At 49.6% G+C, this 10024-nt stretch overlaps 1 protein-coding gene across 2 annotated transcripts in view; it reads right to left on the bottom strand.

Annotated features, from left to right (window-relative positions):
- Nucleotides 1-5607: 5607 nt before the first annotated feature.
- The window catches only part of ADRA1B (adrenoceptor alpha 1B), an 82887-nt gene continuing 78470 nt past the window's right edge, over nucleotides 5608-10024 (bottom strand). Inside the window, exon 2 of one of the 2 annotated variants that reach the window (XM_033097039.1) lies at nucleotides 5608-6707. In XM_033097039.1, the coding sequence (XP_032952930.1) occupies nucleotides 6103-6707 (605 nt within the window). In that variant the 3' untranslated portion in view covers nucleotides 5608-6102. The remainder of the gene's footprint in view (nucleotides 6708-10024) is intronic. The other variant, XM_033097038.1, reaches the window with a different exon arrangement.

Here is a 10024-nt window from a genome sequence, read left to right as displayed (position 1 = left end):
CTACTAAATCAGCTGGAGGAGGCCAGAGGTGGTGGAGTGGGTCTGTATTTTTAATAAGCCCAGGAGTCGTGCTTCTACTCTCAGAGTTTAAGAACCACAGACCCAACTCTTGTACCAAAAGCTCTTGGTCCAGATGCTCAGCCAGCCTCTGAGCATCCATCATCTCCCAATGTGACTAGCTCTAGTCCCACCAGTCAGGGGGTGCAAATTAGGTCATGTGCATGTGAGTAATTAGTATTTCTGGCTAGTAGCCCCCACCTAGCAAACCTCGGGCCTTCTTAGAAAGTCTCTCCACATATTTCTGGGAGCCCCTGTGAGTTCCTTTTCTTCCACCACGCATTAATAACTGCTTCCTGCAAGTTGCATGAAACAGTAGCCACACGTGTAACCACTGCAGCTCAACCTCCTGGTGCTTCCTGTGAACTCACCGCCCCCCTTCGGGACAGGTACCAGGCCTCTCAGAGCTGCAAACCCTCAGAGGCCAGATGGAGTATCTTCCCTTCAGGGCTCACTGCACACAAACATGCTTTGTTCCAAGCAGAATGCCCCTGTTTCTAACTCAGAATCAGATTTTGTCACCAGGGCATCCGATGCCCCCTGACATCTCCCTGCAGGTGTTTCCGAGGGGTGGGGAGGGAGGGAAGCCCTGCTCAGCATGGACAGGTCACAGCCCGGGGCTGGGCAGCAGGGTGGTTTAGTTCGGATGGGGAAACACTGCTGACTGCTGTGCTGGGAAAGCCTCTGCCCTGGGAGCCCCTTCCTGAGAAACCTGCTGAGTTCATCCTGGAATCAGGTGGGGAGGCAAGGAAGGAGGCTGCCTCAACCCTGAGTGCTGCACAGATGCTTCCTCACCAACCCTTCCTGTGCATGCGCTTGTGAGGGGTGGCCTGGTGCTGCATTAGCTGTGTGCACCGGCCCCCTGCACACCTGGTGGAGCCGCGCTTCATCCTCCACGTGCGCATGCAGCCACATGGAGCATCTCTGTACTGAGGCACCCTTCAGATGGGGATTGATGGGACATTGAGGTAGTGAGATTGATGATATTTTGTGATATTCATTCGTGTTTCTGCCCTCACTCAGTCCTTTCCCTTCATTCAAATAGGCAGCAGGCTGTGTGCTTCAAGGCTTCAGGTGAGGCCTGGATAGAAGGGAAGCAGAAGCTTGCAAGGTTTCTGGGCTTTTGTTTTCTAAAAGCCCAAGACCAGAGAGAGGGCAGAGTTGGGGGGTGGAGGGGAGAGAAAAGAGTTTGCAGAAGCAGGCAGGTGAGAGGTACTTCCTCCCACATGCAAAGGCAGGCTCTCCAGGCTGCGGGTGTGCGGAGCAAGGTCGGTGGGCTGTGTGAGTCAAGTCCTGCCTCCTCCACCTGCAATCACACCGTCTTGGACTAGGTACTTAAACTTCCGTAAGCCTAAACTTGACACAATACTAATGCCTGCCTCACTGATGTCCTCCTAACGTTATGACTTTAGTCCCCAGGTTCTGGAATATTGATACTTGTTATGGGCTAAGTTGTCTCACCCCCACCCCACAATTCATATGTTGAAGTCCTGCCCTTCCCCAATACTTCAGAATGTGCCTGTATTTGGAGACAGGGTCTTTAAAGAGTAAGTAATGTAACATGAGGTCATTAGGATGGGCCCTAATCCAATGGCTGTGTCCTCATAAGAAGAGGACATCTGGACAGAGATACATCCAGAGGAAAGAACGTGGGAGGCCACAGGGAGAAGACAGCCATCTATACGCCAAGGAGAGAGGTGTCAGAAGAAATCACTATGGACACCTTGATCTCAGACTTCCCGCCTCCAGAAGTGTGAAAAATAAATGTCTGTTGTTTAAACCAATCAGTCTGTGGTACTTTGTAATGGAAGCCCTAGCAAACTAACATAATACTAAATAAACTTTGGAGGTCCTTGAGGTTGGGGAGCACAAAGTTACCCGCCCTCACTTAAAATATTATCCAGCCTTAAAAAGGAAGGAAATCCAATGGTGGTTGCCAAGGGCTGGGGTAGGGGAAATGGGAGATGTCGTCAGAATACAACGTTTCAGTTATGCAGGATGCATAAGTTCTGGAGACCCAGCATACAGTATGGGGACTACAGTTAACAGCACTGTATTGTATATTTGAAATTCTCTAAGAGAGTAGATCTTAAGTGTTCTCACTACAAAAAAAGGTAACTGAGTTGATGGATATATTAATTAGCTTGAGTGTGGTAATCCCATTTCACAATGTCTATGTATACCAAAATATCATGTTGTAACCTTAAATATATACAATTTTTATTTGTCAATTATACCTCAATAAACCTGGGGAAAAACAATCAAACCGCCCGATTTCCTATTCTTTCCTATCATGCCCTCTGTCTACTTTGCCAGTCAAGGCCAGACGGTGCCAGACCTCAGATCTTGCCCAGCATTTTATTAGCACTGTGGAGAAAGAAGGAACACTTGTTGGGCACTAGTTAGGTGATAACTGTAACAGTTATGAACATTAATTCAAGGTCAGACTGTGTCAGAAGAAATCTTAAGTCTTCCCTTCGTTTCTAGTTACCTGTTGCTGTGTAACAAACTCGTAACGTTTATTAAATTTCATTTTTACTTTTAGTTTGGGGTGATCACCTCGTCGCGTAACGTGTTTCTTCACACTGTAGGACACAAAATTCTTTTACTCTGTCATAAATTTGTGTCTTTCTCCTTCAAGATGGACCCTGAGTCCTAAAACACTGGAATCGGATGAATAACAATGAATTTATATCACAGTGAAGAACTGAATAAAGAATACCTCTGCTAATAGCTATGGTTTCTTGGATGTTGTCCAGGTGACTGGCATGGTGTTGTTTTACCCTCAAGATCTCATTTAATCCTCCTAAGGTCCCTATGCAGTAGGTACTATTGTTATCCTTATTTTATAGTTAAGGAAACTGAGTTTACACCCATGTCATGAGTTGCCCAAGGTCACACAGCTCCTAAATGGCAGAGGTAGGATTTGAGCCCAGATCTGCAGGATTAACTATTATCCCATTCTGCCGAGCTACTTACCTCTTTGGTTGGCAGGTGTCTCTCTGTGCACGCCTCCGTGATGACCAATGCCCAGCAGTGTTTGGATGGCTGGAGAGAATAAAGTAGGTCTGCATTGCTGACAGTTGGAGGTCAGAAAGTAGAGAGGACCTGTTTGCCCCAAGGTCTCTTGATGAACTCCAGGCCCTCCCTGGGCCTGACAACAGGGAGGTGACCCGCAGAGGTCAGCATAACGCAGGCTCTGGCTGGAGGTAGGGAACCCAGCACTTTCTGGGGATGTAAGCCACTCACTGTCTGGCCTACCTTTCTTCTGGAAAGAGTCAGGAGGCTGCCACTGCATCCCTATGCTGCCTGGGTGGCCTCCAAACACCAGTAATGTGTGAGATCATCAGAACTGAGCGGCTCAGGAAATGCTTTAGTGCCTGTGGCTTCAGATATTCAAGGTCCAAATTATAACTTGCATTGGCCCAGTGATTCACAGTTCAGTGTTTAGACCACAATGATCTCATTGAATCCTTTGCACTTCTGGGTGGGTTGTGATGATCATGTCCATTTGATAGATGGGGAAACAGACCAGAAGAGGCAAGGAGAATTGCTCAAGGTCACATAGAGTCCAGACTTGAACCTAGGTTCCACTGACCCCAGTCCTATTCACCTGCACTAGGCCAGTGGTTTTCAAACCTCACTGTGTGGAGTCCTCGGGTGCTTGGGGCAGGCCAGAGGCAGGGGCTGGGGAGCAGGATGAGGAGGCCGAGGAGGCGGGGCTCTGTTCTCCTTTCCCCACTTCACTCTGGGCTGCACCTCTATCAGGCTGGTTTGAAAAAGATTTGTGTTGCTAACAAATCCCCCAACTGTTCCTTCTCCCCTGGGAATTGGGTTCAGTTTCCTCTTTCCCTAGATATTTTTCCCTGCCGGCTACAAAAGAGACCTGCTCTCTGTTAGAGGATATACTCATCCCCAGGATGGCAGCACAAGGGAATGTAAGGGTACTGGACAGGGTGGCAGCAGACCTGTGTCTACTTCATTCTGACGTGGTCAAGTTATTCACCTTAGTCTCCCCGTCTGTAAAGATGAGGGGATTGGCCTAGATAATTCTGAAAATCCAGGTTAGCTCAAATAATCTATGGATCTGGGCTATCATGCTTAGTTAATCTTAAACAGGATGAATCACCTAAAATTGTATGAAAATGTAAAAATTTTTTTCTATGTGCGTTTTTCTGCTAGGAATATCTATAGCTTTCATCAGAGTCTTAAAGGGATCTACGATGCAGAAACTCGAGCTTCCCATGACTCTTTCTTTTTCCTTTTTTGGCAGAACTGCTGGGAAATTTTTTCTTTTCTGGAAGGATGAGGGTTCAAGTTGTAAGAATGGTATGAGAAAGCTATTTGCAGAAAGGGAACAAGGGCATCATATAAAGATAAGCAGAGCTAAAAGATGGGAGCTAGATAAAACAGTAAACCCGTGAGCAAGCTAACAGTTTTGTTTAAGTCCCTAGTTCCAGCCATGCCTGATACCCCTTACATTTTTCAGCTACGTGAATGATTGCCCCTCCCCACTTAAAGCATTTTCTGTTAATATTTCAATCACCTATAGAATAAAAGATTGATGTCCTAATATTAGTATAAGAGGTTCTTGCCCTTTGAAAAATTATTAAGCTCAACTTAGAAAAAGCAAAGTAAGGGGTTGAGGTGGGGGTGTGCCTTTCAGGCTTTTTTGGAATTTCAGGGAAGAAAAATGCTCCCTGTTTGTTCCCTGTCCTTTTTATTCTTTTTTAGAAAACTGGAGGCTTTTCGAGGCAGAAAAGACCTTAGAATCAATTCATCAATTACACAGATGTGAAACCAAGATTCAGAGAGGGGATGTGACTTTCTCGAGGTCATACAGTAATTTGTAGCAGGCCTGAGACTGGAACCAAGGTTACCTGGTCACCTTCTCCAAGGTAGGCTCCACCTCCCTGCATGACTTTCCTCAGTGCTTCTTTCCCAGGCAGGCTAGTCAGTTAGGAGAGCTTAGAAGGGCTCTTGAGCCCATGTGTGCAGCGTGGCCATATGGATCCATATCTTAGCCAGAGAATTCTGCAGTCTAGATTTCTCTTTCAGGTTCTGTGGGCACAAACAATGGAGTGTTTGGTCTAGGGATGTGGGGAGGAGGTGAAGGGAATCAGCCTATCTCTCAGCCTGGGTCCCACCTCCTTTCTGGTGACAGGGTCACCTAGGGTCCTGGCCACAGATCCCCAGCTAGAATTGGGGTCCTAGGGGTCAGGGCCAGGCCAGACATTGCCCAGGGCTACCCACAGCAGGAGGATTTAGAAACTGCTAAGAGTCAAAAGCAGGCACGCAGGATTTATGGGACAAGTCCAGGGGGTCACTTTCATCCACAGGGTCAAATTTGTTTAGTCCTTGGGGACAGTAATGGCAAAAGCAAAAATGTAGGGGGAGGGGGTGAGATGGGATGGGGTGGGATGGGGTGGTCAGCACAACTATCGTCCATAAGACCTGCGGAAGGGACAGGGACAAAGCTGAAGTGTACGGAAAAGGAAACTCCAGACCCTGCCTGCCACCCAGATCACAAACTACTCAAAGCCGCACAGGAGAAATGACCTTTAATGTCGGACTTTGTTTCCAACCCCGCCAAAGTGCCATCGTTCAGTGTAGTACAAGGAGGGGCTTGAGAGGTACGAAGTCACGAGACAAACAAGGCCCCCCCCACCCCGCTGCCTCCTGGGCGCACACTTGCTCTGCCCCACACACGCACACATGCAGACCACACATACACCGCACAGACACACGCACGTGTACCCACGGTTAAATACATATACAGAGGGACTCTTTTATATATATACACAGAGAGAGAGACATAATCCCGGCTGGCGTCGGGTCCCCCAGGCTCTCAGCATGCTCGGCCCAGCTCTCGGTGCTGTACCTGGCACCCATGCCCCTGCCAGAAAAGCAGCTGCCCCTCTCCCTCCCCGCCCCCCCACCCCCCGTTTCCCCTTGGGCCCCGGGCTCCAGGGCGCCGACACCCCCTCAGCCCCCCTCCCCCCTCGGTGATGTCCTCCCCAGGGAAAGGAAGCCGTGCGCGGGTCCCTACAACGGCCCCGGCGCCAGGGGCATGTTGCTTTTGAAGCCCGGCTGCCCGTTGGCCACGTCGGGCGCGGCCTCGCAGCCCCCATTGCTGGAGCCCCCGTCGGTCCCGGGGCTCTCGGGCTCCGCCAGGAGCTTGAAGGTGAAGAGCGGGCCCGAGTCCTGGCGGCCGCGGCGGCCGGGGGCCTCGGGTAGGCTCAGGAGGGCACCGGGCGCCTTCCACTCCGGGAGGGAGCACAGCTCGACGGGCGGCTGCGCGCCGCGGCCCAGGTAGCCGGGGCTCGGCGAGGCCGAGGGCAGGGTCCGCTGGCTGCCACTCAGGCAGCTGCCGCTGTCGTCCAGCGAGTCCTTGCGCGACTGCGAGCGCTCCAGCGAGCCGCCGCGCGTCCACGGCCGGTAGGTGTAGGCGCAGCCGCCCAGGCGACGGCGGCGGCGGCGGCGACGGCGACGGGCGCGGCACTGGCACCCGAGGATGCGCACGAAGGCGCGCTTGAACTCCTTGCTGGAGCACGGGTAGATGATGGGGTTGAGGCAGCTGTTGAAGTAGCCCAGCCAGAACACCACCTTGAACACGGTGTCGGGGGGCTTCAGGGTGGAGAACAGGGAGCCTGCAGGGGGAAGGGGAGGGTGGGCACGGGCAGGAAAACAGACAGCAGTTGGTGAGTACTCAGGCCCTCTGCGCTGTGCTCCGCCTAAACACTGCCCACCGGCAGGATGCTGCCAGCCCCCTTCCTCGGCCTGGCATGCTCGCCTTTTTGTCTCAGAATGAATGAGTCTTACATTCACTCTTAGGGCCAACTTCGATTACTTCCCTTCGCCCACGAAAGCTTTCCTGCTCTAGCTAAACAGCATCTGAGCTCCTATATCTCTAGATTTCCTAGGGCAGCGCTTACCACTTTCTACTCAAATGATGATAATCACCACAATTGCACACCTGTTCCGGGTGGGAGGCACTGCGCCGGCACTTTGGGTATATTATTTTAAACTTGACAAAATGCCGTAAAGTAGACGCTGATTTATCTCCAAGGCAAATATGAGATGTACTACAAATCTGAGTGCGAAAGGTAAAACTTTCAAGGCAAAAGAAGACAAGGTAAAGGACGGCCTTTTTGATCTGAGGTGAAGAAAAATGACTTAAGACTTCAAAAAGATAAACTACAAGACAAGGGTGGGAGAGGATATTTACAATGCCCGTGATAGTCAAGGGATTGATCGTTAGACTATATAAGGACTCCTGCAAATCAGCAAGAAAAAGACAGCAGTCCCAGTGGAAAGGTGCACAAAGAAAAGGAAGAGGCAATTTACAAAACAGGAAAGCGGAAGGCTAAAGAGCACACGACAAGAGACTCAAAATACTAGGCAGTCAAATAGATTAAAATGAAGAACACAAAGAGGTATAATTTATACCTGTTGGACTGGCAAAAATTAGGAGGGTGGACAGTGCCAAGTGTAGGCAGGGCTACAGTGGGACACAGGTTGTGAAGACCTGGAGAAGACTCTGGTACCATTTGGTCCCATTAAATATACACACACCTCCTAACCTAGCAATTCTGCTCCTGGGCATAGATCTCAAAGGATCTGCCCAGCTGCATTACATCCTACTGTCTGGATATATATCGTGTTTCCCTGAAAATAAGACTGGGTCTTATATTTATGTTTGCTCCAAAAGACCCATTAGGGCGTATTTTCAGGGGATGTCTTATTTTTCATTACAACAATCTTCATTTATTCAAATGCAGTTATGTCATCTTCTTCTGGAACATCGTCATAACATACTAAAGGCGTCCGTCTGGCTGGCAGTCTTAACTGGGGCTTATTTTCGGGGAAACGTGGTCGTAGTTTACTTAACCCTTTCCTAATGATAGTCAAGTACTCATAGGTGATTTCCAATTTGGGGTTGTTACAAACTGCAGTAATGAAAAGCCTCATGCATTTGCATGTTGAGGAATAAATTGAGGAATCACTGGGGTGAGTTCCACATTCAAGTGCTGACCGTGAGCCAAGTTGCCCTCCGAAGTGGGGCAGCCGTTTACCCTCCCATCGACTGTGTATGAGTACCAGGTGTCTGCCTGCCACCCGCATCAGCTCTGCATTAACACTAACTAACCAAATAATTATTATTTCTCCAAATCACTGATTGGGCTGGAAATGTAATTCTGGGAAACCTACTATGTGTGGGACCTATGTTTGGTAACTCACTGTATCATCTCGGGTAAGTTGCTTTCCCTCTCTGGCCTCAGTTTCCCTCCTTTAGGGGAGCGGTTTTATCTGGGTCCTCTCCAGTCTGTGAAGTCTGTGATGGAAGTCCTGCCCCTCCCGGCTGGGGTGTGCCAGCTTCTCTAGACCCACCACAGAGGGGCAGTGTGGGTGAGGGACTGGAAGGCAGGCCACCTGGAATTCCACGCATATGTCGGCCCTTTTCCTCCTGCCTCTCCCCCCAGCAGCACAGTAGCTACTGGGATGAGGGATCCTGTTCGCCAGGCCACCGGCCTGCCCTGGTGGGATCCAAGAAACCATAATTAATTAGGGATGAAGGAGGATCAGTGACAGGGATCTTTTACTCTGCGCACCCAAACAGACCTTTGGGGACCAAGCAAGCTGCCAGGAGAGGGGAGCAAATATCAACAGGAAATGAAGGTTTCTGGAGCCTGCTCTCTGCTGGAAGTCAGGGCTGTGCTGGGCTCTGCGACACGGCCACTGACTCACTGTGCATGTCTGAGCCCGGCGCCACTTCTCTTGCATATGAAATGGCCTGATGCTCCCTGCTCTGCAGTTGAGAATTATGGCAGGTCAGTGAGGGTGGGTGACTTGCTCAAGGTCACTCAGCGGGTGAATGGCAAAATGACCACCAGAACCTGTTCAAGTTGTCATTCACTTGAGTCTACAAACATGTATTGAGGCAGTGGGGGTTAGTGGTTAAGGACCTGTTCAGACATCACAGGTAGGTAGACTGTGTTCAAAAGCTGACCTTGGCTTCCCAGCTGTGTGGCCTTGGAGAAGCCCCCTGAGCTGGGTGAGGCTCAGTTTCCAGGAAAATGGGGATGCTGATAGTTCCTTCCTGCGTGCATGCGATGACCTTAGGCTTGGTACATGCCTGGCATGTTAAAAGCACTCAAGTGCAGCTCTTCTTACGGCTTCAAATACAACTATTATTACTACCGCCAGTGCGGCGCTTACTGGCAGCACCACCTACAAAGATGAGGGTGGTGGGGAGAAGGATGAGATCTGTGCTGGCCAGCTGTCGGGACTCTCACCCCACTGCCCTTTTCAATACAGGCCCAGGGGTTCTCGAACCAGCTGAAATTTTATGTGACATTCACGCATTTTTCCAGGGGAGAATCCATAGCTGTCATCCCAGGCTTGAAGGGGTCAGCAACCCTCAAACGGTTAAGCCTCACCCATCTCACATCCAGGGCTTTCTCAGCATCAGTCACTGTACCATCTGGACACGTTTTGAATGCTTTTCGTGAAATCAACTCATTTTTTCTTCTTTTTTTCTTCTTCTTTTTTTTTTTTCCAACTCATTTTTCATATCTAAACTAAAAAAACCCACAAAATTTCAAGGAAGCTTTTTATCATTATTTTAAAACCTGTATCATTTGCTATATAAATAGAGTGTCATGGGAGAGAAAAATATGATGGAAACGAAATGGTGTTAGTTCTCTGGCTCACTCCAGACAGGGGTGAGCCTGCGGCCTGCCGTCTTTTTCAAAAGGGACATTAGCAGGCTGGAAGGGTGTTGAAGACTTGCTGGCTCTAAAGTGAGAGGAATTCCTCTCTGAGGAACCTAAAGGATTGAAAGACAAGTGAACAGGGAACAACTGTCTCCCCGGCATAATAGAGACTAAATAAACATTTGTTCAGTGACCAACGGGTTGACCAAACATGTGATTCAAAGATTCCTGTGCCATCTCCAGGCGTCCTT

This window comes from Rhinolophus ferrumequinum, chromosome 24 (assembly GCF_004115265.2).
Source record: "Rhinolophus ferrumequinum isolate MPI-CBG mRhiFer1 chromosome 24, mRhiFer1_v1.p, whole genome shotgun sequence".
NCBI lineage: Eukaryota > Metazoa > Chordata > Mammalia > Chiroptera > Rhinolophidae > Rhinolophus > Rhinolophus ferrumequinum.
Note: the sequence above shows the minus strand (reverse complement) of the source record. Positions and strands in the feature narration are given on the sequence as shown.